This window comes from Cyanistes caeruleus, chromosome 6 (genome assembly GCF_971803275.1).
Source record: "Cyanistes caeruleus chromosome 6, bCyaCae1.hap1.1, whole genome shotgun sequence".
NCBI classification, from domain to species: Eukaryota; Metazoa; Chordata; class Aves; order Passeriformes; family Paridae; genus Cyanistes; species Cyanistes caeruleus.
The window spans coordinates 22,959,322-22,987,004 of record NC_141706.1 but is presented as its reverse complement, the minus strand read 5'-3'; the positions used below and the strand labels follow the sequence as shown (position 1 = coordinate 22,987,004).

The window sequence follows — 27,683 nt, the reverse complement described above, 5'->3', positions numbered from 1 at the left end:
ATCAGCATTGCTGGAATTCAGTAGCTATTTTTCCATCAATTTAGTAAATGAGAGTTGACCTGAAAAAGCTCTCCAATCAATAAATGGTTTCTTAATATCACAGCTAAAATAGAAAGTGTAGGGATGCTTGAAATGGAGGAGCAAAGATAATAAAGTGAGGAGTCAACTGATTTGGAAGAAAAATGTAGCTGTGGATCTCAGTGCATACACTAAACTCTGCACTGATTTCAATACATTCCAGAGAGACTAGTGTATAATGAAGCAAGATAAAACCAAAGCGAGTAACACTAAACCAAACGCAAAACATGTGAGAGTTGCTTTTTTTCCAATGTGTATAAATTAGACCTGAGCCTTATTTCAGCACCTTGTAACACATAATTTGTATTCTCCTTGGAAGTGGCAGCCTGTCACTACATTAAATTGCAGAGTGGCTGATTTTTTTGTTTGTTCGTTTGTTTTCTGTTCTACAACAAATTATATATATAATAAACTAATGCTAATAAACTACAGGAGCATAATTCAAGAAAAATGACATTAGGAAAATTGTCAGCCCAATTAAAATAAGAAAAAAGACGGTATCCATAGGAATTAATTCTTAATTTCATTGTCTCTCCCTTTTATCCTTTACAGTGTCACCAACTACGTCAGTATGTGTTCATGAAGTCTGTACGTGGTCAGAATGGTATGATGGGAGTCTGCCAACCCCTGGCTATGATGGGGGAGATTTTGAAACTTTTCATGATTTACAAGCAAAAGGATATGAAGTCTGTAAAGCTCCAAGGGCTGTGGAATGTAGAGCAGAAAAATTCCCTGATATACCACTGAAAGACCTTGGCCAAAAAGTAGAATGCAGTACAACGAACGGCCTGATATGTTACAACAAGGATCAAATTTCAACAATGTGCAACAACTATGAAATAAGAATCCTTTGCTGTGTTTTTGTACCATGCTCTTCCACAACGCCTCTGAGCACATCAACCCAGGTCACAACTTCAGCTCCGACAGAAACATCTACTGAAACAACACATTCAGTTACTACAGAACGTACAACATTCACACCTTCGACTACTGAAGAAACAACAACCACAACTAAAATGATGACACCGGTCACCACATCCCCTTCAACAATTCCTCTTTGTTTCAAGGAAAAATGTTACTGGTCAAGATGGTATGATGTCAGTTATCCAGGGTCAGGTTACGAGGATGGAGATTTTGACACCATTCAGAACATTAAAAACAAAGGATACAAAGTTTGTGAAAATAGAAAGGATGTGGAATGCAGAGCAGTACGGTTCCCGAATACGCCATACCCTCTACTAGAGCAACACATAACATGTAACACAGAAGAAGGGTTGAAATGTTACAACAAAGATCAACTGCCACCCATCTGCTATAATTATGAATTAAGATTTAAATGCTGCATAAATGTAAGCGTACCATGCGAAACAACCCCTGAAAGTGTTACTACAACAACAGAACCAACTACAATTTGGTCAAGAACAACATCCAATAAAGGACCAACAACATTAAGTTTACAAACAAAACACAGGACAACAACTGAACACACCGTCCAACCAAAAACAGATTACATACATACCAGAATAACATCAAAACCAACTACAGAAAAAATTTACACAGAAGTAATAAGCAGCACAACACCAAAACCCACCACCACCTCCACCACCACCTGTCAACCCGAAGTGTGCACCTGGAGCGAGTGGTTTGACGTTGACTTCCCCTCCTCGGGGCCCAACCAGGGAGACTTTGAAACCTACCAGCACATCCGCGCCGCCGGCAAGCGAATCTGCCGGCAGCCAAAGGAGATCGAGTGCCGGGCGGAGGACTACCCCGACGTTGCCATCCAGCAGGTGGGACAGGTCGTGCAGTGCGACGTCCACTTTGGACTGGTGTGCAAGAACGAGGACCAGACGGGCAAATTCAAGATGTGCCTCAACTACAAGATCCGCGTGCTCTGCTGCACCCCCAACTACAACTGCTCCATCCAAATCCCCTCCACCCACAGCAGCCCCACCACCAGCACCGCGACCACAACGCTGCCAACCTCCTCCCCGGTCACCACCTCCACCTCCACGCCCTACACCTTCACCACCACCAGTCCCACCTCCACAGAAATCAGCACTTCCACCAGCACCACGCCACTGACGTCTACCACCACCTCCACCACCACCTGTCAACCCGAAGTGTGCACCTGGAGCGAGTGGTTTGACGTTGACTTCCCCTCCTCGGGGCCCAACCAGGGAGACTTTGAAACCTACCAGCACATCCGCGCCGCCGGCAAGCGAATCTGCCGGCAGCCAAAGGAGATCGAGTGCCGGGCGGAGGACTACCCCGACGTTGCCATCCAGCAGGTGGGACAGGTCGTGCAGTGCGACGTCCACTTTGGACTGGTGTGCAAGAACGAGGACCAGACGGGCAAATTCAAGATGTGCCTCAACTACAGGATCCGCGTGCTCTGCTGCACCCCCAACTACAACTGCTCCATCCAAATCCCCTCCACCCACAGCAGCCCCACCACCAGCACCGTGACCACAACGCTGCCAACCTCCTCCCCGGTCACCACCTCCACCTCCACGCCCTACACCTTCACCACCACCAGTCCCACCTCCACGGAAATCAGCACTTCCACCAGCACCACGCCACTGACGTCCACCACCACCTCCACCACCACCTGTCAACCCGAAGTGTGCACCTGGAGCGAGTGGTTTGACGTTGACTTCCCCTCCTCGGGGCCCAACCAGGGAGACTTTGAAACCTACCAGCACATCCGCGCCGCCGGCAAGAGAATCTGCCGGCAGCCAAAGGAGATCGAGTGCCGGGCGGAGGACTACCCCAACATTGCCATCCAGCAGGTGGGACAGGTCGTGCAGTGCGACGTCCACTTTGGACTGGTGTGCAAGAACGAGGACCAGACGGGCAAATTCAAGATGTGCCTCAACTACAAGATCCGCGTGCTCTGCTGCACCCCCAACTACAACTGCTCCATCCAAATCCCCTCCACCCACAGCAGCCCCACCACCAGCACCGTGACCACAACGCTGCCAACCTCCTCCCCGGTCACCACCTCCACCTCCACGCCCTACACCTTCACCACCACCAGTCCCACCTCCACGGAAATCAGCACTTCCACCAGCACCACGCCACTGACGTCTACCACCACCTCCACCACCACCTGTCAACCCGAAGTGTGCACCTGGAGCGAGTGGTTTGACGTTGACTTCCCCTCCTCGGGGCCCAACCAGGGAGACTTTGAAACCTACCAGCACATCCGCGCCGCCGGCAAGCGAATCTGCCGGCAGCCAAAGGAGATCGAGTGCCGGGCGGAGGACTACCCCGACGTTGCCATCCAGCAGGTGGGACAGGTCGTGCAGTGCGACGTCCACTTTGGACTGGTGTGCAAGAACGAGGACCAGACGGGCAAATTCAAGATGTGCCTCAACTACAGGATCCGCGTGCTCTGCTGCACCCCCAACTACAACTGCTCCATCCAAATCCCCTCCACCCACAGCAGCCCCACCACCAGCACCGCGACCACAACGCTGCCAACCTCCTCCCCGGTCACCACCTCCACCTCCACGCCCTACACCTTCACCACCACCAGTCCCACCTCCACGGAAATCAGCACTTCCACCAGCACCACGCCACTGACGTCTACCACCACCTCCACCACCACCTGTCAACCCGAAGTGTGCACCTGGAGCGAGTGGTTTGACGTTGACTTCCCCTCCTCGGGGCCCAACCAGGGAGACTTTGAAACCTACCAGCACATCCGCGCCGCCGGCAAGCGAATCTGCCGGCAGCCAAAGGAGATCGAGTGCCGGGCGGAGGACTACCCCGACGTTGCCATCCAGCAGGTGGGACAGGTCGTGCAGTGCGACGTCCACTTTGGACTGGTGTGCAAGAACGAGGACCAGACGGGCAAATTCAAGATGTGCCTCAACTACAGGATCCGCGTGCTCTGCTGCACCCCCAACTACAACTGCTCCATCCATATCCCCTCCACCCACAGCAGCCCCACCACCAGCACCGCGACCACAACGCTGCCAACCTCCTCCCCGGTCACCACCTCCACCTCCACGCCCTACACCTTCACCACCACCAGTCCCACCTCCACGGAAATCAGCACTTCCACCAGCACCACGCCACTGACGTCTACCACCACCTCCACCACCACCTGTCAACCCGAAGTGTGCACCTGGAGCGAGTGGTTTGACGTTGACTTCCCCTCCTCGGGGCCCAACCAGGGAGACTTTGAAACCTATCAGCACATCCGCGCCGCCGGCAAGCGAATCTGCCGGCAGCCAAAGGAGATCGAGTGCCGGGCGGAGGACTACCCCGACGTTGCCATCCAGCAGGTGGGACAGGTCGTGCAGTGCGACGTCCACTTTGGACTGGTGTGCAAGAACGAGGACCAGACGGGCAAATTCAAGATGTGCCTCAACTACAAGATCCGCGTGCTCTGCTGCACCCCCAACTACAACTGCTCCATCCAAATCCCCTCCACCCACAGCAGCCCCACCACCAGCACCGTGACCACAACGCTGCCAACCTCCTCCCCGGTCACCACCTCCACCTCCACGCCCTACACCTTCACCACCACCAGTCCCACCTCCACGGAAATCAGCACTTCCACCAGCACCACGCCACTGACGTCTACCACCACCTCCACCACCACCTGTCAACCCGAAGTGTGCACCTGGAGCGAGTGGTTTGACGTTGACTTCCCCTCCTCGGGGCCCAACCAGGGAGACTTTGAAACCTACCAGCACATCCGCGCCGCCGGCAAGCGAATCTGCCGGCAGCCAAAGGAGATCGAGTGCCGGGCGGAGGACTACCCCGACGTTGCCATCCAGCAGGTGGGACAGGTCGTGCAGTGCGACGTCCACTTTGGACTGGTGTGCAAGAACGAGGACCAGACGGGCAAATTCAAGATGTGCCTCAACTACAGGATCCGCGTGCTCTGCTGCACCCCCAACTACAACTGCTCCATCCAAATCCCCTCCACCCACAGCAGCCCCACCACCAGCACCGCGACCACAACGCTGCCAACCTCCTCCCCGGTCACCACCTCCACCTCCACGCCCTACACCTTCACCACCACCAGTCCCACCTCCACGGAAATCAGCACTTCCACCAGCACCACGCCACTGACGTCTACCACCACCTCCACCACCACCTGTCAACCCGAAGTGTGCACCTGGAGCGAGTGGTTTGACGTTGACTTCCCCTCCTCGGGGCCCAACCAGGGAGACTTTGAAACCTACCAGCACATCCGCGCCGCCGGCAAGCGAATCTGCCGGCAGCCAAAGGAGATCGAGTGCCGGGCGGAGGACTACCCCGACGTTGCCATCCAGCAGGTGGGACAGGTCGTGCAGTGCGACGTCCACTTTGGACTGGTGTGCAAGAACGAGGACCAGACGGGCAAATTCAAGATGTGCCTCAACTACAAGATCCGCGTGCTCTGCTGCACCCCCAACTACAACTGCTCCATCCATATCCCCTCCACCCACAGCAGCCCCACCACCAGCACCGCGACCACAACGCTGCCAACCTCCTCCCCGGTCACCACCTCCACCTCCACGCCCTACACCTTCACCACCACCAGTCCCACCTCCACGGAAATCAGCACTTCCACCAGCACCACGCCACTGACGTCTACCACCACCTCCACCACCACCTGTCAACCCGAAGTGTGCACCTGGAGCGAGTGGTTTGACGTTGACTTCCCCTCCTCGGGGCCCAACCAGGGAGACTTTGAAACCTACCAGCACATCCGCGCCGCCGGCAAGCGAATCTGCCGGCAGCCAAAGGAGATCGAGTGCCGGGCGGAGGACTACCCCGACGTTGCCATCCAGCAGGTGGGACAGGTCGTGCAGTGCGACGTCCACTTTGGACTGGTGTGCAAGAACGAGGACCAGACGGGCAAATTCAAGATGTGCCTCAACTACAGGATCCGCGTGCTCTGCTGCACCCCCAACTACAACTGCTCCATCCAAATCCCCTCCACCCACAGCAGCCCCACCACCAGCACCGCGACCACAACGCTGCCAACCTCCTCCCCGGTCACCACCTCCACCTCCACGCCCTACACCTTCACCACCACCAGTCCCACCTCCACGGAAATCAGCACTTCCACCAGCACCACGCCACTGACGTCTACCACCACCTCCACCACCACCTGTCAACCCGAAGTGTGCACCTGGAGCGAGTGGTTTGACGTTGACTTCCCCTCCTCGGGGCCCAACCAGGGAGACTTTGAAACCTACCAGCACATCCGCGCCGCCGGCAAGCGAATCTGCCGGCAGCCAAAGGAGATCGAGTGCCGGGCGGAGGACTACCCCGACGTTGCCATCCAGCAGGTGGGACAGGTCGTGCAGTGCGACGTCCACTTTGGACTGGTGTGCAAGAACGAGGACCAGACGGGCAAATTCAAGATGTGCCTCAACTACAAGATCCGCGTGCTCTGCTGCACCCCCAACTACAACTGCTCCATCCATATCCCCTCCACCCACAGCAGCCCCACCACCAGCACCGCGACCACAACGCTGCCAACCTCCTCCCCGGTCACCACCTCCACCTCCACGCCCTACACCTTCACCACCACCAGTCCCACCTCCACGGAAATCAGCACTTCCACCAGCACCACGCCACTGACGTCTACCACCACCTCCACCACCACCTGTCAACCCGAAGTGTGCACCTGGAGCGAGTGGTTTGACGTTGACTTCCCCTCCTCGGGGCCCAACCAGGGAGACTTTGAAACCTACCAACACATCCGCGCCGCCGGCAAGCGAATCTGCCGGCAGCCAAAGGAGATCGAGTGCCGGGCGGAGGACTACCCCGACGTTGCCATCCAGCAGGTGGGACAGGTCGTGCAGTGCGACGTCCACTTTGGACTGGTGTGCAAGAACGAGGACCAGACGGGCAAATTCAAGATGTGCCTCAACTACAAGATCCGCGTGCTCTGCTGCACCCCCAACTACAACTGCTCCATCCAAATCCCCTCCACCCACAGCAGCCCCACCACCAGCACCGCGACCACAACGCTGCCAACCTCCTCCCCGGTCACCACCTCCACCTCCACGCCCTACACCTTCACCACCACCAGTCCCACCTCCACGGAAATCAGCACTTCCACCAGCACCACGCCACTGACGTCCACCACCACCTCCACCTCCACCTGTCAACCCGAAGTGTGCACCTGGAGCGAGTGGTTTGACGTTGACTTCCCCTCCTCGGGGCCCAACCAGGGAGACTTTGAAACCTACCAGCACATCCGCGCCGCCGGCAAGAGAATCTGCCGGCAGCCAAAGGAGATCGAGTGCCGGGCGGAAGACTACCCCGACGTTGCCATCCAGCAGGTGGGACAGGTCGTGCAGTGCGACGTCCACTTTGGACTGGTGTGCAAGAACGAGGACCAGACGGGCAAATTCAAGATGTGCCTCAACTACAAGATCCGCGTGCTCTGCTGCACCCCCAACTACAACTGCTCCATCCAAATCCCCTCCACCCACAGCAGCCCCACCACCAGCACCGCGACCACAACGCTGCCAACCTCCTCCCCGGTCACCACCTCCACCTCCACGCCCTACACCTTCACCACCACCAGTCCCACCTCCACGGAAATCAGCACTTCCACCAGCACCACGCCACTGACGTCTACCACCACCTCCACCACCACCTGTCAACCCGAAGTGTGCACCTGGAGCGAGTGGTTTGACGTTGACTTCCCCTCCTCGGGGCCCAACCAGGGAGACTTTGAAACCTACCAGCACATCCGCGCCGCCGGCAAGCGAATCTGCCGGCAGCCAAAGGAGATCGAGTGCCGGGCGGAGGACTACCCCGACGTTGCCATCCAGCAGGTGGGACAGGTCGTGCAGTGCGACGTCCACTTTGGACTGGTGTGCAAGAACGAGGACCAGACGGGCAAATTCAAGATGTGCCTCAACTACAGGATCCGCGTGCTCTGCTGCACCCCCAACTACAACTGCTCCATCCAAATCCCCTCCACCCACAGCAGCCCCACCACCAGCACCGTGACCACAACACTGCCAACCTCCTCCCCGGTCACCACCTCCACCTCCACGCCCTACACCTTCACCACCACCAGTCCCACCTCCACGGAAATCAGCACTTCCACCAGCACCACGCCACTGACGTCCACTACCACCTCCACCACCACCTGTCAACCCGAAGTGTGCACCTGGAGCGAGTGGTTTGACGTTGACTTCCCCTCCTCGGGGCCCAACCAGGGAGACTTTGAAACCTACCAGCACATCCGCGCCGCCGGCAAGCGAATCTGCCGGCAGCCAAAGGAGATCGAGTGCCGGGCGGAGGACTACCCCGACGTTGCCATCCAGCAGGTGGGACAGGTCGTGCAGTGCGACGTCCACTTTGGACTGGTGTGCAAGAACGAGGACCAGACGGGCAAATTCAAGATGTGCCTCAACTACAAGATTCGCGTGCTCTGCTGCACCCCCAACTACAACTGCTCCATCCAAATCCCCTCCACCCACAGCAGCCCCACCACCAGCACCGCGACCACAACGCTGCCAACCTCCTCCCCGGTCACCACCTCCACCTCCACGCCCTACACCTTCACCACCACCAGTCCCACCTCCACGGAAATCAGCACTTCCACCAGCACCACGCCACTGACGTCTACCACCACCTCCACCACCACCTGTCAACCCGAAGTGTGCACCTGGAGCGAGTGGTTTGACGTTGACTTCCCCTCCTCGGGGCCCAACCAGGGAGACTTTGAAACCTACCAGCACATCCGCGCCGCCGGCAAGCGAATCTGCCGGCAGCCAAAGGAGATCGAGTGCCGGGCGGAGGACTACCCCGACGTTGCCATCCAGCAGGTGGGACAGGTCGTGCAGTGCGACGTCCACTTTGGACTGGTGTGCAAGAACGAGGACCAGACGGGCAAATTCAAGATGTGCCTCAACTACAAGATCCGCGTGCTCTGCTGCACCCCCAACTACAACTGCTCCATCCATATCCCCTCCACCCACAGCAGCCCCACCACCAGCACCGCGACCACAACGCTGCCAACCTCCTCCCCGGTCACCACCTCCACCTCCACGCCCTACACCTTCACCACCACCAGTCCCACCTCCACGGAAATCAGCACTTCCACCAGCACCACGCCACTGACGTCTACCACCACCTCCACCACCACCTGTCAACCCGAAGTGTGCACCTGGAGCGAGTGGTTTGACGTTGACTTCCCCTCCTCGGGGCCCAACCAGGGAGACTTTGAAACCTACCAGCACATCCGCGCCGCCGGCAAGCGAATCTGCCGGCAGCCAAAGGAGATCGAGTGCCGGGCGGAGGACTACCCCGACGTTGCCATCCAGCAGGTGGGACAGGTCGTGCAGTGCGACGTCCACTTTGGACTGGTGTGCAAGAACGAGGACCAGACGGGCAAATTCAAGATGTGCCTCAACTACAAGATCCGCGTGCTCTGCTGCACCCCCAACTACAACTGCTCCATCCATATCCCCTCCACCCACAGCAGCCCCACCACCAGCACCGCGACCACAACGCTGCCAACCTCCTCCCCGGTCACCACCTCCACCTCCACGCCCTACACCTTCACCACCACCAGTCCCACCTCCACGGAAATCAGCACTTCCACCAGCACCACGCCACTGACGTCTACCACCACCTCCACCACCACCTGTCAACCCGAAGTGTGCACCTGGAGCGAGTGGTTTGACGTTGACTTCCCCTCCTCGGGGCCCAACCAGGGAGACTTTGAAACCTACCAGCACATCCGCGCCGCCGGCAAGCGAATCTGCCGGCAGCCAAAGGAGATCGAGTGCCGGGCGGAGGACTACCCCGACGTTGCCATCCAGCAGGTGGGACAGGTCGTGCAGTGCGACGTCCACTTTGGACTGGTGTGCAAGAACGAGGACCAGACGGGCAAATTCAAGATGTGCCTCAACTACAGGATCCGCGTGCTCTGCTGCACCCCCAACTACAACTGCTCCATCCAAATCCCCTCCACCCACAGCAGCCCCACCACCAGCACCGTGACCACAACGCTGCCAACCTCCTCCCCGGTCACCACCTCCACCTCCACGCCCTACACCTTCACCACCACCAGTCCCACCTCCACGGAAATCAGCACTTCCACCAGCACCACGCCACTGACGTCTACCACCACCTCCACCACCACCTGTCAACCCGAAGTGTGCACCTGGAGCGAGTGGTTTGACGTTGACTTCCCCTCCTCGGGGCCCAACCAGGGAGACTTTGAAACCTACCAACACATCCGCGCCGCCGGCAAGCGAATCTGCCGGCAGCCAAAGGAGATCGAGTGCCGGGCGGAGGACTACCCCGACGTTGCCATCCAGCAGGTGGGACAGGTCGTGCAGTGCGACGTCCACTTTGGACTGGTGTGCAAGAACGAGGACCAGACGGGCAAATTCAAGATGTGCCTCAACTACAAGATCCGCGTGCTCTGCTGCACCCCCAACTACAACTGCTCCATCCATATCCCCTCCACCCACAGCAGCCCCACCACCAGCACCGCGACCACAACGCTGCCAACCTCCTCCCCGGTCACCACCTCCACCTCCACGCCCTACACCTTCACCACCACCAGTCCCACCTCCACGGAAATCAGCACTTCCACCAGCACCACGCCACTGACGTCTACCACCACCTCCACCACCACCTGTCAACCCGAAGTGTGCACCTGGAGCGAGTGGTTTGACGTTGACTTCCCCTCCTCGGGGCCCAACCAGGGAGACTTTGAAACCTACCAGCACATCCGCGCCGCCGGCAAGCGAATCTGCCGGCAGCCAAAGGAGATCGAGTGCCGGGCGGAGGACTACCCCGACGTTGCCATCCAGCAGGTGGGACAGGTCGTGCAGTGCGACGTCCACTTTGGACTGGTGTGCAAGAACGAGGACCAGACGGGCAAATTCAAGATGTGCCTCAACTACAAGATCCGCGTGCTCTGCTGCACCCCCAACTACAACTGCTCCATCCATATCCCCTCCACCCACAGCAGCCCCACCACCAGCACCGCGACCACAACGCTGCCAACCTCCTCCCCGGTCACCACCTCCACCTCCACGCCCTACACCTTCACCACCACCAGTCCCACCTCCACGGAAATCAGCACTTCCACCAGCACCACGCCACTGACGTCTACCACCACCTCCACCACCACCTGTCAACCCGAAGTGTGCACCTGGAGCGAGTGGTTTGACGTTGACTTCCCCTCCTCGGGGCCCAACCAGGGAGACTTTGAAACCTACCAGCACATCCGCGCCGCCGGCAAGCGAATCTGCCGGCAGCCAAAGGAGATCGAGTGCCGGGCGGAGGACTACCCCGACGTTGCCATCCAGCAGGTGGGACAGGTCGTGCAGTGCGACGTCCACTTTGGACTGGTGTGCAAGAACGAGGACCAGACGGGCAAATTCAAGATGTGCCTCAACTACAAGATCCGCGTGCTCTGCTGCACCCCCAACTACAACTGCTCCATCCATATCCCCTCCACCCACAGCAGCCCCACCACCAGCACCGCGACCACAACGCTGCCAACCTCCTCCCCGGTCACCACCTCCACCTCCACGCCCTACACCTTCACCACCACCAGTCCCACCTCCACGGAAATCAGCACTTCCACCAGCACCACGCCACTGACGTCTACCACCACCTCCACCACCACCTGTCAACCCGAAGTGTGCACCTGGAGCGAGTGGTTTGATGTTGACTTCCCCTCCTCGGGGCCCAACCAGGGAGACTTTGAAACCTACCAGCACATCCGCGCCGCCGGCAAGCGAATCTGCCGGCAGCCAAAGGAGATCGAGTGCCGGGCGGAGGACTACCCCGACGTTGCCATCCAGCAGGTGGGACAGGTCGTGCAGTGCGACGTCCACTTTGGACTGGTGTGCAAGAACGAGGACCAGACGGGCAAATTCAAGATGTGCCTCAACTACAAGATCCGCGTGCTCTGCTGCACCCCCAACTACAACTGCTCCATCCATATCCCCTCCACCCACAGCAGCCCCACCACCAGCACCGTGACCACAACGCTGCCAACCTCCTCCCCGGTCACCACCTCCACCTCCACGCCCTACACCTTCACCACCACCAGTCCCACCTCCACGGAAATCAGCACTTCCACCAGCACCACGCCACTGACGTCTACCACCACCTCCACCACCACCTGTCCACCTGAAGTGTGCACCTGGAGCGAGTGGTTTGACGTTGACTTCCCCTCCTCGGGGCCCAACCAGGGAGACTTTGAAACCTACCAACACATCCGCGCCGCCGGCAAGCGAATCTGCCGGCAGCCAAAGGAGATCGAGTGCCGGGCGGAGGACTACCCCGACGTTGCCATCCAGCAGGTGGGACAGGTCGTGCAGTGCGACGTCCACTTTGGACTGGTGTGCAAGAACGAGGACCAGACGGGCAAATTCAAGATGTGCCTCAACTACAAGATCCGCGTGCTCTGCTGCACCCCCAACTACAACTGCTCCATCCAAATCCCCTCCACCCACAGCAGCCCCACCACCAGCACCGTGACCACAACGCTGCCAACCTCCTCCCCGGTCACCACCTCCACCTCCACGCCCTACACCTTCACCACCACCAGTCCCACCTCCACGGAAATCAGCACTTCCACCAGCACCACGCCACTGACGTCTACCACCACCTCCACCACCACCTGTCAACCCGAAGTGTGCACCTGGAGCGAGTGGTTTGACGTTGACTTCCCCTCCTCGGGGCCCAACCAGGGAGACTTTGAAACCTACCAGCACATCCGCGCCGCCGGCAAGCGAATCTGCCGGCAGCCAAAGGAGATCGAGTGCCGGGCGGAGGACTACCCCGACGTTGCCATCCAGCAGGTGGGACAGGTCGTGCAGTGCGACGTCCACTTTGGACTGGTGTGCAAGAACGAGGACCAGACGGGCAAATTCAAGATGTGCCTCAACTACAGGATCCGCGTGCTCTGCTGCACCCCCAACTACAACTGCTCCATCCATATCCCCTCCACCCACAGCAGCCCCACCACCAGCACCGCGACCACAACGCTGCCAACCTCCTCCCCGGTCACCACCTCCACCTCCACGCCCTACACCTTCACCACCACCAGTCCCACCTCCACGGAAATCAGCACTTCCACCAGCACCACGCCACTGACGTCTACCACCACCTCCACCACCACCTGTCAACCCGAAGTGTGCACCTGGAGCGAGTGGTTTGACGTTGACTTCCCCTCCTCGGGGCCCAACCAGGGAGACTTTGAAACCTACCAGCACATCCGCGCCGCCGGCAAGCGAATCTGCCGGCAGCCAAAGGAGATCGAGTGCCGGGCGGAGGACTACCCCGACGTTGCCATCCAGCAGGTGGGACAGGTCGTGCAGTGCGACGTCCACTTTGGACTGGTGTGCAAGAACGAGGACCAGACGGGCAAATTCAAGATGTGCCTCAACTACAGGATCCGCGTGCTCTGCTGCACCCCCAACTACAACTGCTCCATCCAAATCCCCTCCACCCACAGCAGCCCCACCACCAGCACCGTGACCACAACGCTGCCAACCTCCTCCCCGGTCACCACCTCCACCTCCACGCCCTACACCTTCACCACCACCAGTCCCACCTCCACGGAAATCAGCACTTCCACCAGCACCACGCCACTGACGTCTACCACCACCTCCACCACCACCTGTCAACCCGAAGTGTGCACCTGGAGCGAGTGGTTTGACGTTGACTTCCCCTCCTCGGGGCCCAACCAGGGAGACTTTGAAACCTACCAGCACATCCGCGCCGCCGGCAAGCGAATCTGCCGGCAGCCAAAGGAGATCGAGTGCCGGGCGGAGGACTACCCCGACGTTGCCATCCAGCAGGTGGGACAGGTCGTGCAGTGCGACGTCCACTTTGGACTGGTGTGCAAGAACGAGGACCAGACGGGCAAATTCAAGATGTGCCTCAACTACAGGATCCGCGTGCTCTGCTGCACCCCCAACTACAACTGCTCCATCCAAATCCCCTCCACCCACAGCAGCCCCACCACCAGCACCGTGACCACAACGCTGCCAACCTCCTCCCCGGTCACCACCTCCACCTCCACGCCCTACACCTTCACCACCACCAGTCCCACCTCCACGGAAATCAGCACTTCCACCAGCACCACGCCACTGACGTCTACCACCACCTCCACCACCACCTGTCAACCCGAAGTGTGCACCTGGAGCGAGTGGTTTGACGTTGACTTCCCCTCCTCGGGGCCCAACCAGGGAGACTTTGAAACCTACCAGCACATCCGCGCCGCCGGCAAGCGAATCTGCCGGCAGCCAAAGGAGATCGAGTGCCGGGCGGAGGACTACCCCGACGTTGCCATCCAGCAGGTGGGACAGGTCGTGCAGTGCGACGTCCACTTTGGACTGGTGTGCAAGAACGAGGACCAGACGGGCAAATTCAAGATGTGCCTCAACTACAAGATCCGTGTGCTCTGCTGCACCCCCAACTACAACTGCTCGTTCTCTACCCCTTTAACTACCACTAGGACATCCACGATTATTACACATAGTGAACATTTCTTTACCTCATCTCCACCTGTGGTTTCTACGCCATGTTTCTGCAAGATTGGTGATGCAGTTTTTTCTCCTGGTTAGTTTATATGTTTTTGATACCTCTTTGTTTCATTTTTTTCTCTTTTTGCTTTTTATCACTTTTCGTCTTATGAACGGGTTTTTTTTTCCTTTCTTACTTTTTATATTTTTTGATTTTATTTAATATTTCCTCATATTCTTTTTTCTTCAGGTGATTTGATTTACAATAGAATGGATAGTGATGGATGCAGATTTTATGCCATTTGTAGCCCAACATGTGATATTGAACGACACACTGTGAATTGTAATGTCTCTACTTCACCAGCCACTACTTCCTCTGAGTGGTCTACAGTGACAACATCAGTTCCTTTGCGTCCCACCTCTGCAAGTGTTGTTTTTCATGGTTGTGTTTCCACTCTTTATCCTCCATTACAAGTACGTAACTTCTGTGTTATTTTTTGACTGTTGGAGTAGTATCCTTTTTTGAGTGGTAGCACTTTGGAACAATATGTAGTGTTTAAACCTTACACATGCTGATTGTCTTAATTATTTTGCTAATGATGAGCAATATATATAGGACCTAATATTTGAGTTTCCCTTCCCTGAATTTCAGTTTTTTATACTGCTAGAGCAAGTTACAATATTCTTTTCTTGTTACTCTATTTTTAATATACATATATATATAGTAATATATATATAATATGACTCTTTGGTGCATTGTGCATTTAGGGTATCTTTTCACTGACATAATAGAAGGAGTTTTCTTGTGGGTTTTATTTTTTCAGTACAGGGAAGTATTTAAAATAGAGTGAAGGCTTGTATATGTTTCTGTTCTCCTGTCTTTTTACTCCTTTAAACTTTCTCCATTGTTATGTTCTCTGTTGACCTTGAGGTATGCTATACATAGAATAGAGGAAATAATTTCCTGTAACCTAATACATATCTCCCAAGCCCCAGAAGAGCTCCTCATGCAGAAGCAGCAAGTGCAGTTAAGGTCCCTACCTCCTTTTTGCATTAAAAAAAAATCTTGTAGAATATTGACAACTCTTTTCTTTCACTGAAGATTTTAGTTTTAGTCTTTTTTTTTTTTAGATTTAGAAAAGTAAGCGTTTTCTATCTCATATAATATGGTCAGTGTTTTGAATACCTCTAGTTGCCTTCAAAAATCACTAAACCACAAACTGAAGAGTAGTAACACACACTAATTTCCTTTTCGACACCACCATTACTGGAAAAATTATAGCATAAATCTAAAAAGAGGAGTAAAGGTTATACCTGTTTGCAGAGTTTTGTGACAAAAAATTTTCCTTCATTGTGCAGCCTGGAGAAAGATTCAAATTATCCAACTGTACAGAAGTGATCTGTAATGGAGACAACGATATAGATGTAGTACCAACGGTCTGCCCACCCGTAAAGGAAATTACCTGTGCGAACAGATATCCACCAGTGCTGGTACCAGATGAAAATGGATGCTGTTACCGATATGAGTGTCAATGTAAGCACCAATTGATTCAGAAATAACGCCTTTTGAAAAAGAAGGAAGGCAAGCTTTAAACAGATTATATGGGCATTTTAGTTTCTTAGGCTTGCTCTATAAATTGTAGTATCTTTAGGTTTTACGTTTTCTTCTACATAAATTCTCATCTTAATCTTCCAAATATTTTCTCTGTCCCAGGTGTTTGTAGTGGATGGGGTGATCCTCATTACATTACTTTTGATGGAATCTATTATACCTTCCTTGAAAACTGCACTTATGTCCTGGTGAAACAGATTGTCCCTAGATATGACAACTTCCGTGTTTACATTGACAACTACTACTGTGATGCAAAAGATGGGCTCTCTTGCCCTAAATCCATTATTATTTTCTACAAATCTGCAGAAGTGCTCCTGACTCGTGAACTCATGAATGGTGTGATGACCAATGTGGTAAATATTTTTTTCAAAATATTTTTTGCAAAAAAGAAGTAGCGTCCCTAAGCCTTACTAATGCTATTCTGCAATACAGTCTGTTAGAATATTACATCATGGAGGTGGATCAGGGCAGAGGGTATCACTGGGGCGGGGGAGAGAAAAAAGATTGCAATTATTGAAAATAAGAACAAAATCCATATCTCATGAAAACTGGTACATTGTGCCACACATTTATGTAAACACACTTTGAAGACGTACAAATGCGAATTTTAAGCAGGAGTCTTCTTTTGGGGGAAGATGTATATGTATCCCTTATCCATTGTATGACTAGGGACTGCTTTCTCTACATATGGAACTTCAGGCACCAAACAGCCCTGACATGATTCCTCCTTCAACTTCTTACTGTGAAGAAAGGTATAGCTGAAAAAAAGGGGTGACTTAGACTGTTACCTCACATTCATGAACTAAAGTAGTGTTGGAAAACCAATTAAAATGAGAAGATAGTCCCACTCTTACACTGGAGAATCTATTAGTTGATCAGAGAATCTAGAGAGAGAGAAAAGTTTGTCTGAATAGGCACTCCCACCTTACAGTGTCATGCCAAATTCTCAGTCAGAAACACATGTTGGCTGCAGTGATTCCCTGCAAAAGAAAACAGTAACTGACAATTTTAACTCCTGCTTTAGCCTGATTTAGTGAGGAGAGAGTTGCAGAATAACTTCTGACAAAAAACTATTTGGCTAATATGTTTACCTTTATTATCTCATATAAGATACTGGCTACAAATTGAAAAGTTTAACAAATAAATATGATCACTACTACATAAAACTGGCACTAAGGGTTTTCCTGACTTTCTTTTGAATTCAGAAAAGTCTTCCAATGGCAATTACTATGTAATACAGAGATGGTATGATTATATGGCAAAGTTATTACATAATAATGGCAGGGATGTTTCTGCAGCTAAAGAAAACTACCACTCATTTTTATATGGAAAATGTTTCCAGTACACAAAATAATGAGGGATAAAATGAAAATACTTGGATTTCTATTTATAGAATACTGTGCATTAGCATACAATAAGCACAAACACAGTACATGGAGGCCACTTAGATTATTATCACATTTTAGCAATATAGCAATACAAGCCAAGATATCAATGCACATATATGCTGTCGTTAGGATGCCAATGGGAACTGGATGTAATGAATAACAATATAGAGTTATGCATAATTATGAAGATTAGAAAATGTATTATTTAAAACAATTAGGCAGAAGCAGTACTTACTCTGACATGGTGTTTTGTTTTGTTTCATTTTATTAACCCTGCATTCAGATGTACTTCAACAAAAAGATTGTTGAACCAGGCTTCAAAAAAGATGGCATTTCTTTCTCCACTCTTGGCATCAATATGATTGTTGAAATAGAAGAAATTGGTGCTGTCATCACCTTTAGTGGTCTGATTTTCTCTGTGAAGCTCCCTTACAGCAAATTTGGCAACAATACGGAAGGACAATGTGGTAAGAAGAATGCTCAGATTGGAGGGGGTCCTCTTTCCCCACCCCTGCTTTGGTTATTCTCATCCACTCTGGCTATGCAGTCTTACAATTTACAGAAATTTTTAGACAGCAGTAAATGGAAATGAATACAGTTCTGCTTTTCAACTTCTGTAGGATGTCAAAGGCTCAGTATTTCTTTGGGGCTAGGGTTTTACATCCGTTTGTTTTACCATAACCTAAAGTTCATATAACTAGAGAAAGTGCTCCCTACGAAGCAAGGTAAAATATGCATTTCATGAGCACATCACACCTAAACATATCAGCCCAGGAGTGTATTGTGCATCTCTGATGTGGCTTGTGAGACTTACGCAGCTTGTCTCTTCCAGGAACATGTACAAACAATAAAGCAGATGAATGCCGCTTACCAAGTGGCAAGATAATTTCCTCCTGTCCCCAAATGGCTCATCACTGGATTGTTGATGACAACAAGTCGTGCCATGGAATACCAGTACCACCAACTATAACAACACCTCCACCCAAGCCGCAATGTCAAACACCTCTGCTCTGCAAGCTTATCTTGAGCGAGTAAGAAAACAAATTCATTTTTTCTAGACAAAACTGTCTCAGTATCTCACAAGCAGAGTAACAGCTATAGCTTTAACATGTGATAATAGCTGAAAATGTCAGCTTAAAGAAAGGAGATAAGTAGTAAAAGGCCTTCGCAAAAGAAACTGGTCTTAATAACTTGCGTGCCAAAGATAGCTGAGCAAGGAGAGGTAAAATCAGAAAATCAGGGATGCAGCAAGTACTAAAATCAATATCCCCTGGATGCAATACTTCCAGAGTATGTTTATTAACTATTAAACAAAGACTGAACTCTAAATTTCTAGTGGGTCTGCAGTACGAATCATAGATCACGCAGTTACCAAACAGGTGAAGAGAACAGACACGAACAGCTGAGAAATGTCCTTCATTCTTTGTACATTTTACCTAAAACATAGAGTTCCAAAAGCGCAGAGGCTTTTTTCCTGGTATAGGTATATTTCCTATAAATATATATAGGTATTTCCTATAAATATATATAGGTATATTTCCTTTACCTTTGTAGGTTGACAAAAGCTTTTTTTAGATGAGTTTCTTATAAAGGCCGTCTTATACATGCTTTCTGTAATATCCAGTAAGTTTGGAGCTATTTTTATGTGTGAATTTTCTATAGATTTTTTTTTTTCATTTCTTTTTTTCTCAATCTGGTGCAGTTGTCTTTTACACTAAATTTCTGGTGTCAAACTGATAAAAAGTTGTGTACATATACAGAAATACTATGACCATTATCATCTTTAGAAAAAAAATACACTTCAGATTTCTTAGTTTACTGGCCATTCCTAAGGTTTTGTTTCTCATACCTTGCTTTATGAAGCAGAGTCACATGCTATTAACTGGAAAGTGTTTTCTGACAGGAACAGACTTTGTATAATGGCTCATTAACATAGAAGGGGGTTGCTTTCTTTACTGCCTGCAGGGTTTTTGCAGAATGTCATACAGTGATACCACCAGAACCATTTTTCAAAGGCTGTGTTTTTGATGGATGTCGCATAGACGATGAATCCATGCAGTGTTCCAGTTTGGAGATATATGCCACAGAGTGTGCTGCTAGAGGTGTCTGCATTGACTGGAGAGGAATGACCAACAATACATGTTGTAAGTATTGCAGTAATCAAAATGTGTGTGATAAATGGTGTTAAACACTAAGAAATTAGTGTTTTAGTCACTAAACATGAATATATCTGATACTTGGTTACTGTCTACAAAAATCCAGTGGGGTCCTTTCTCACAGAAGCTTCATATGAAGAAGGCAAAGCTGTAGTAATTTTTCTGGAAAAAAAAAAAGCACCTATTGTCAATTTTTAATTGTCTTTTTCCATACAGCATTCAGCTGTCCATCAAGCTTGGTATACAAGCCATGCGGGCCCATCAATCCAGTTACCTGTGACCAAAGGTATGGAAAACAAAAAAAACCCACCCTGAAACACCTGCTTATGTTTTTCTTATCTATCTACTTTCTTCAGAAATTTGAGTTATTTCATAATAAAATGTATTAATTTCACTAACTTATTCAAGATTTGTAAATACCAATCAGCTCTAGTAACATATGCTTCGTGTTGCCCTTCAGGAAGTGTAAATTTTTTGTCTCTCTTGTATCTGACATGACATGCTCCTCTGTCACCTGCCTCACCACAAAAGTGCTGTACTCAAGCACGTGCATTCTTCCCATTCCAGCTATGAGCGTCCTGGCTATGGAGTAACTGAAGGCTGTTTCTGCCCTGAAGGAATGACACTCTTGCGTGCAGAGAGCAACATCTGTGTCTCTGAATGTGGTAAGTCATCTATAGCTAGTTTGGGGGATAAATAGAGATCAGGATTGTTAGTCAGGAGGCCTGAGTTCTATAGTCATTTTATACCTGGTCAGATCATTGCAAATCAGCCTCCCTAAGTGTCCCCAGTTACAAATTGAGTAATAGTCAATATTACCTTTTTTTCCCCTATCATCCTTATGTGAGACCCACCAAGATAGTGGAACTCTACCTTTCAGCAAAATTAGTCTGCATATTCATTTTCCTATTAGCTTTATCTTCACAGTATTTTTATTTGAAGCTGCACATATGTACTCCTTTCTCAGTTTTCAGTGGTGTAAATACCCATTCATTTGTTTGTCTGTTTTTTCTTTCTCTTTCCAGTCTGCAGAGAACCAAATGGAATGTCCAGATGGGTGAGTATCACAATGAGTGTGGCTTAATGAACACAGACAAGTGAAACAAGATGATATTTAGTGTTCCACTAAACCAAAGCTTTGTCACAAATGTTTGTTCACTTTTAGTCTTAAAAATAAGGAGTGCTATAGCACCCCTAAGAAATTTAACAGTAAGTGATAAAATATTCTTTCAATAACCTCTCACACAGAAAAAAAAAACTTAAACAAAATAAGAGAGAAAGAGAGAGATGGTAGTAGTGCAAGTTAGGCATATATGCTTATTTCATTTCCACTAATTTGGCTTACTAAAATGACTAGAAATGAAGGGAGAGATGGATAACAAAGTTTACCTGTTGCTTATCGTGTTCATAGCCTGCATTCTTAGCTCCTCAGCTGCAGAGAAATCAGCAACCTAATGTGAAAATGAGTATGTCATATGATCATTTCTTTCTCAAAAATGGATGTGAGGCTCAATCACTTCTCCTTTAAAACTCCTGTAACCCTCATAGTAACACTATTAACAAATAGAAAGTAATAGCTTTGTGAACTCAGAATTTTTAATGGCCTCCAGTATCTTCCCCTAATAAGTATTTTGAGGGTCTCCTACAAAATATAAAATATGAAAAAACTAATAAAATCAGTTATCACTATATGCATGAATATGTCAACTAGAAGCAAATAAAATAGTTTTGGTTTATTTTTATATTTAATTTTTTTTTTCCCATCCTTTGTCTGTGTTTTTCTTTTTGATTTAGCCAGAAGAAAAATGGACAAAAGATTGCCAGGAATGTGTCTGTGACAAAAATACTCTTCAGGTGAAGTGCACAAAACACGAATGTTCTCTGACACAGCAAGTATTTTGTGAAGAACCAGGTTACATGCCTGTTCAGATACAGATACCGGAAGATCCATGCTGTACTAGGACTGAGTGCTGTAAGTACTGTCTTAGTTCTTTATCACGGGGACTGTGCTATATTAATTTTAGGAAACTACAGCAATAATTTATCATTTTTTAATATTTTGCATTGATGCCATATAATATGATGCTTTTATATAATTTTATATATTTTAAAATAATGCTTTTCTCCCTCATCCCACATTTTAGAGCGTTCTTGCAGAGCATACAGTAAATGCCCTAAGATAAGAAATTTAAAGATTAAAATATTTTATATAGTTAGACATAGAAAAGTAACTGAAAATCTTCTATAATTTAACATTGAAAGCCTTTAATATTTCCACTATCTGAAACAATATTCAAAAACCATTAAAAACATTTTCTATTTCAAAGGCCAGTATTAGGAAAATTAACTTTAAAAAATAGTCATGACTACTTAAAAATTTCTCAAGAAAGTTCCAGAGCCGGTTATCAGATGAGAGAGTCATCAGATTTCCCCACTGACACAAATTTCTGTTTGAAATTATCTCTTTCCAGCAATTATCACTCTGTTCTTCTCAGAGTTTTGTTTTACAAAGGTTATGGGAAAGCCCAATCACACTGGAAACACCTTGGCACATAGACTGAATTAGTAATTAAACTGTCTTTTGTAAACACCATTTCTAAACACCATGGGAAAACTTCAGAAGTTCATGTAAAACAAAACTGTTTTAATTAAAAAATTCTGAGCTTATTATTTTCTGTTAATTTTTTTATAAAACAGACTGCAACACAAGCCTCTGCCCTGATATCACCCCCCAGTGCTTAGAGGGACAGGAAATAATCACAATAATGCCACCTGGAAACTGCTGTCCTGTCTTTGAATGCAGTAAGTATTATGCACCCTCTTAATGTGCTATTTACTGCTGTATTTTTCTAAGTTACAAAAACCTGATAAGAGAAATGCAAATTATCTGTGTTATCATGTTGGGCCTCGTCGTGAATGAGCGTTTTAAGGCTGCACAGGCCTACAAAGCAGGGTGTAGGCTACGAAACAGAAGTTTTCTCATGCATTTCTGCCTCCTAAAACTTACACCGCCTTCCTCTTTTTTTACAGGACAGGGCTGTGTAGTCAACGAAACCTATTATGCAGTAAGTACACAGAGTTATTCACTATAAAAATACACCTTCACATATTTCACAGTGCACTGTTTTTGAGACATCTGTCACGGTCCATATTTTGTAGGAAGGCCTGAGATAAAACATTATTCATTATTTCACTGAGGTTAACACCCTCCTGTACAAGCAAAAGCATTTTCTGCTCTCCTTCCTATATTAGCAGAATTTGATTCCAAAATCAATACTATCAACCAGAAACTCTGCTTAAATAAAACAACCAGAATGGTATTTAAGGATAACTTAGCCTATACATAGCTCATCTTTGTATTTTCTGTGACATGTATACACAGAGCAGCTTATTTTAGCTGACTAATAATGGGTTATTCCAACTTCCCCTAGCCTGGAGCTGCCATTCCATCAGGCCCCTGTGAAGAATGTACCTGCTCTGAATCCTCTCCCTCAAGCCCTCACCACCCTTGGGTCACATGCCAGCCCATTATCTGTGACACATTCTGCCCGCTGGTGAGTGCTCCTCTGCTGTCAGAAGTTCCTAGCCCGCTCAGCTCGAGCCACCATCAGTTCTTAATGCTGTTGTCTCTCTGTTTCTTTCAAAACAGGGCTATAAATACACAGTGGAACCTGGACAGTGCTGCGGCACATGCAAGGCAGCAGCTTGTGTAGTGACGCTGGGAGACAACATTACACACGTGCTCCATGTAACTACCTCTGGTTCAGTTCACTTTTGGGGAGCTCTGCTAGTCTTTCCACTCTTCCCTCTCCTCATATTTGTCACATTTATTTCCTCCATCTTTTCCCATATTAGATAAATGCTTACTCAGGCAGGGACTGGACAGCTTCCACACAGCCTAAACAGTACCTTACACCACAAAATACCACTTCTCAGATTTCTGGAAGCAACTGTGATATGACACTGAACAATGGCTTGCAGAAATCAACATAGGAAAATACATAGGTGAAAGCAATGGGCTTTTGTTTGCCTCCAGCTCTGAAAATGTAGCACATATTTTGCTCAAAAGGATAATTTTATCTGTGGAGGCATTTTGACACATGCATAAATTCTAATGACAGAGCTATTGAAATGCAAATTATTCTTTCCAAATGAGTCCATGTACTTACCCCATTCACACAAAAAGCACATCTATACCCAGATAAAAATAGAGCCTCTTCACTTGGTTAATGAAAAACACTCAATAGCAGTATGATATGGCAAATAATTATCAGCTGAAATTCAAGGAAGTTGTTGGGCATAATCAAACTACTATACACAGAAAAAATACGGCATTGCAGGGCTTTTGTTTCATTTTTATATAAGACGACTTTAATTTGCTTTAATTTTGACTACTTTCAGGAAGGAGAACATTGGAATCCACCTGGTGATAACTGTACTGTTTACACATGTGAAAAGCATGGTGACCACTTCATTCAAGTCATCAAAGAGGCAAGCTGTCCTGCCTTTAACCCTGATGAGTGTGATCCAGTAAGTACTGTTCTACCAGCTCTCATTTTTGGAAAGATTGCAGTGCCTAACAGCAGTGATAGGAGGATCATGGTGTCCAATGAAAATAACTAGCAGAAGCATCATGCAGGAAGTAGCTCTCCTTTCATCCTCTCTGAACCTGGTCCCAGTCAAATTTTATCTCAGAAAAGCAAAAAAATTAAAACGAGTGATATATCAATCCTCACTGAGGATTGGACATTAGAGAAAAGGATACAGCTTAATATTTTGGATTCCTAAAAGTATCAAGTGACCTAGAAGCAAAAATTAGCCTCTGGCAATTCAGTTATTTCATTCATTGTTATCCTGTCTGTTATAATCCTTCACTTCTACTGCCTTTGGTCACAGTATTTTGTCTTACATGTGCTACGAACTTCATTGCTTGCTGAAATTATACTACTGAACTGAGGGTTTTCCTCCATTTCAATTTTCAAATAACACTTATTAACATTAAAGTAGTGAAGTGCCCTTAATATTTAGCCTTGCTTGAAGTTAGATTCCATGTCAATACACAAAAAAATACACAGTCTCTGGTGCCAGAGAAAATTAGGAAACAGAAAAAGTCTGCTTTAGTATGCAGAAATGAAACCTGGGTTATCTTTTTGTTTTTCCACTTAAGGATGATGTCAGGTTATCTGACGATGGTTGCTGTTTAGTGTGCCGAAGAATACCGAAACGTAAGTAATAATAATAATTTTGTTTAAAAATATTGATTATATGTACCTTATTAGGTATATTAGCCTGTTTTGCACAATGGGTGCATAGACAGAAGTAAGCTGACCAGGTTCTGGTTCACTGCTTCACTGGAGCGAGAAAGGAAACACGTGGAAAAGAAAGGAACAGGACATTTCCACTATGCATTTTAGGTCCTTGTGAAACCGATGGAGAATTTTCCCATCCCCTACTGTTAAATAGTGGAATTTTTGTGGGGGGGTGAGGACTGTGACTGTTCCCCAATTTCCACAGATAGATCCTCTTTAAGGAGGAAAGTGAAGCCAGTTCTGAGAGACACGTGTGCATCGAGCAGTTGCCACAGTACTGCTCTAAATTTCTGCATCCTGCACCTAGATGCATAAGAAAAAGCAAAAGTTTCATCCACTGATAAAACAAACAGCAAGTCTTCATCTGGCCCTCAGCAATTAAAAGAAAAATGCACTGTGACTGAGTTTCCTATTTCAGCTCCATCCACCTTAGTGTTCAGTTACAAACTATCATATGGTAGACAGCTATCTATTTACACACACATGTATTTTAACCTATTTTCCTTTGCTTTGTGATGACCTCAGTTTGTATGAAGCACAATATGACTACTGTCATCAACTATAATGGCTGTGTATCTCCTGCACCTGTTGAGATAACATACTGTGAAGGCAGCTGTGATGCTTACTCACGGTAAGTGGCATAAAAGATAATTGTGGCCTCTTGTCTTCTGCTCTTTACACCAGTTACATCATGCAAATCACAAGTGTTTTTCTGATGTGTCCAACATCCACCCAGTCATCAACTGTTCCCATTGTGCTGTGTAATGTTACATTGTACTAGCTTGATTACCTCGAGATTCAGTGTTTAATAGCCTGTTCAGTGTCATAGTGAATAGACCTGAATTCTTATTTTGCCCATTTAAACCTGAGGTTATTTTGTTTCTCATTATTCCCTTGCTGCACTGTCTCATTATGTGATCTGGAATAATTCTTTCCTTTTTCTGTGCCTTAATGAAGACCTAGAGTCATCAGTTTTTACAATGAGGCGCAATTTACTTGTATTTCACCTCAGTACTCAGTAAGAATGGTAATATTGAGCAATAGTCCCACATGCAAGCACACAACTTCTGGTTGTTTTGTAAAGGGTGGGAGAGGCAATGTTATTTCTCACATAAACTCTGAATCTTTCTCTTTCATTGATTTTCCAATCAGATATTCTCAAATGACAAACACGATGGTGCACAAATGCTCGTGTTGTCAGGAAATCAAGACCAGCAAAAGAAAGGTGACTCTGATGTGCAGTGACGGAACCTCCCTCGAGCACTCCTACACCTACGTGGAGAAATGCAGCTGTGTGGGTGCTGAGTGCATTACTCAAGACAACACCCAACAGGAGACACAGCAGATAAAGACCTCTCAGGAGCAAACAAATATCAAAAATTAGAGCTAGAGAGAAGTCCTCAAACAAGGGCTGAGCATAAGACTAAATAAAGAAACTTCAAAAAATACAAAAGTGTCAGGAGCAGCTAAAATTTTGGATGAACAGATGATGTTTACTTCATAAAACCCCAGTATGTCTGTCTACAGAATTTCAGTTTTCATTATCAATATAATTTCATTATCTCCCATTGGTTTTTATTTATTTTTTTTTACACCTTGAGTGGTACAGCACAAGTTCATCTTGACATTTTCTGTACATTTGTCTTCCGAGAAATGCTGGACTTTTAATAACATTTTCATTCCAGTTCACAGAGAAAAATCAAAAGACAAATCCAGAAAACAAACCAAATCCAAGGAAAAAACTGTACCCGTCTGCTTCTATATGTTTCTTTTTTTTTTGTTGAGGAAAACTTAGAGGGCAGAAAGCCATATCTTTTCAAAACTATAAACTTCAATATTTTGAAGAATTTATGATGGACATATTTCCCTACATGTTTTTGTGAGGAAAAGGAAAAAGTCCTATTGTGAGAAGCTGCTGCACACTACTTTTTGTTTACATAACACCATCAGCATAGTAGCTATATGAAAATATAGATTTTTTTTATTTTGTTTTGTTATGTGGTTAACTGTTTACAGAGGAAATATATATATTTGCCAACAGAGGCATATGAAGGATTTTTTTTAAAGTAAAATAATAATAATAATAATAATAATTGTAAATTCTTTCCTAGGAAACTTTAAAAAGTTGAACCACTGCTATTTATTATTATTTTTTTGAATACTGATTTATTGGGTCATTTCTTTCAGAATTAAATGTTATCCTATTTCTTACTCTCAGTCATGTTGTCTGGGTATGGTATAGTTTCTTTAGTTTTTGAATATTATTTTATTTTTGTTCCTTAAGACACCAAAAAAGCAATTATGATTAATAAATTTTGAGCATTTTACAGCACCTCTGCTTTGACTTTTCAATGAATCCCTTGCGTGAGAGTTGCTGGCTCCATAAAATAAAGTTCTGGGTCAAAAGCCAATATAAGCTGTGGTACCTAACCCCCTATAGAGCTTTGCTACTGCTTTGAATGAAAAAAACCCTCAAAAAACAAACACTTGGAAGTGTTCCGAGCACATCACTTCAGATGTCATCAATTAGTGAACTCTCAGAAAGCAAGCACCACTCTGAGTCTGCACTTGTTTTGTGGCCCTGAAAGTTCCTTACCTGACTGGCATGAACTATCTAAAGTATTTCAAACCAGTCAAAAGTCAGCTCTTGTTTTAGAGCC

The 27,683-nt window shown here is 48.1% G+C and overlaps 1 protein-coding gene across 2 annotated transcripts in view; it reads left to right on the top strand.

Annotated features, from left to right (window-relative positions):
* Positions 1–27,355, top strand: part of LOC111930749 (mucin-5AC) — a 51,078-nt gene extending 23,723 nt beyond the window's left edge. For both annotated transcript variants that reach the window (XM_023928925.2, XM_086895675.1), the window contains 19 exons: positions 631–14,655; positions 14,809–15,032; positions 15,918–16,092; positions 16,273–16,523; positions 17,842–18,025; positions 18,391–18,589; positions 19,524–19,702; positions 19,931–20,000; positions 20,282–20,379; positions 20,740–20,771; positions 21,509–21,686; positions 22,412–22,516; positions 22,745–22,779; positions 23,146–23,268; positions 23,364–23,462; positions 24,116–24,244; positions 24,882–24,939; positions 25,549–25,654; positions 26,176–27,355. In XM_023928925.2, coding sequence (XP_023784693.2) covers positions 631–14,655; positions 14,809–15,032; positions 15,918–16,092; positions 16,273–16,523; positions 17,842–18,025; positions 18,391–18,589; positions 19,524–19,702; positions 19,931–20,000; positions 20,282–20,379; positions 20,740–20,771; positions 21,509–21,686; positions 22,412–22,516; positions 22,745–22,779; positions 23,146–23,268; positions 23,364–23,462; positions 24,116–24,244; positions 24,882–24,939; positions 25,549–25,654; positions 26,176–26,407 — 16,502 coding nt within the window. In that variant the 3' untranslated portion in view covers positions 26,408–27,355. The remainder of the gene's footprint in view (positions 1–630; positions 14,656–14,808; positions 15,033–15,917; positions 16,093–16,272; positions 16,524–17,841; positions 18,026–18,390; positions 18,590–19,523; positions 19,703–19,930; positions 20,001–20,281; positions 20,380–20,739; positions 20,772–21,508; positions 21,687–22,411; positions 22,517–22,744; positions 22,780–23,145; positions 23,269–23,363; positions 23,463–24,115; positions 24,245–24,881; positions 24,940–25,548; positions 25,655–26,175) is intronic.
* Positions 27,356–27,683: the final 328 nt, after the last annotated feature.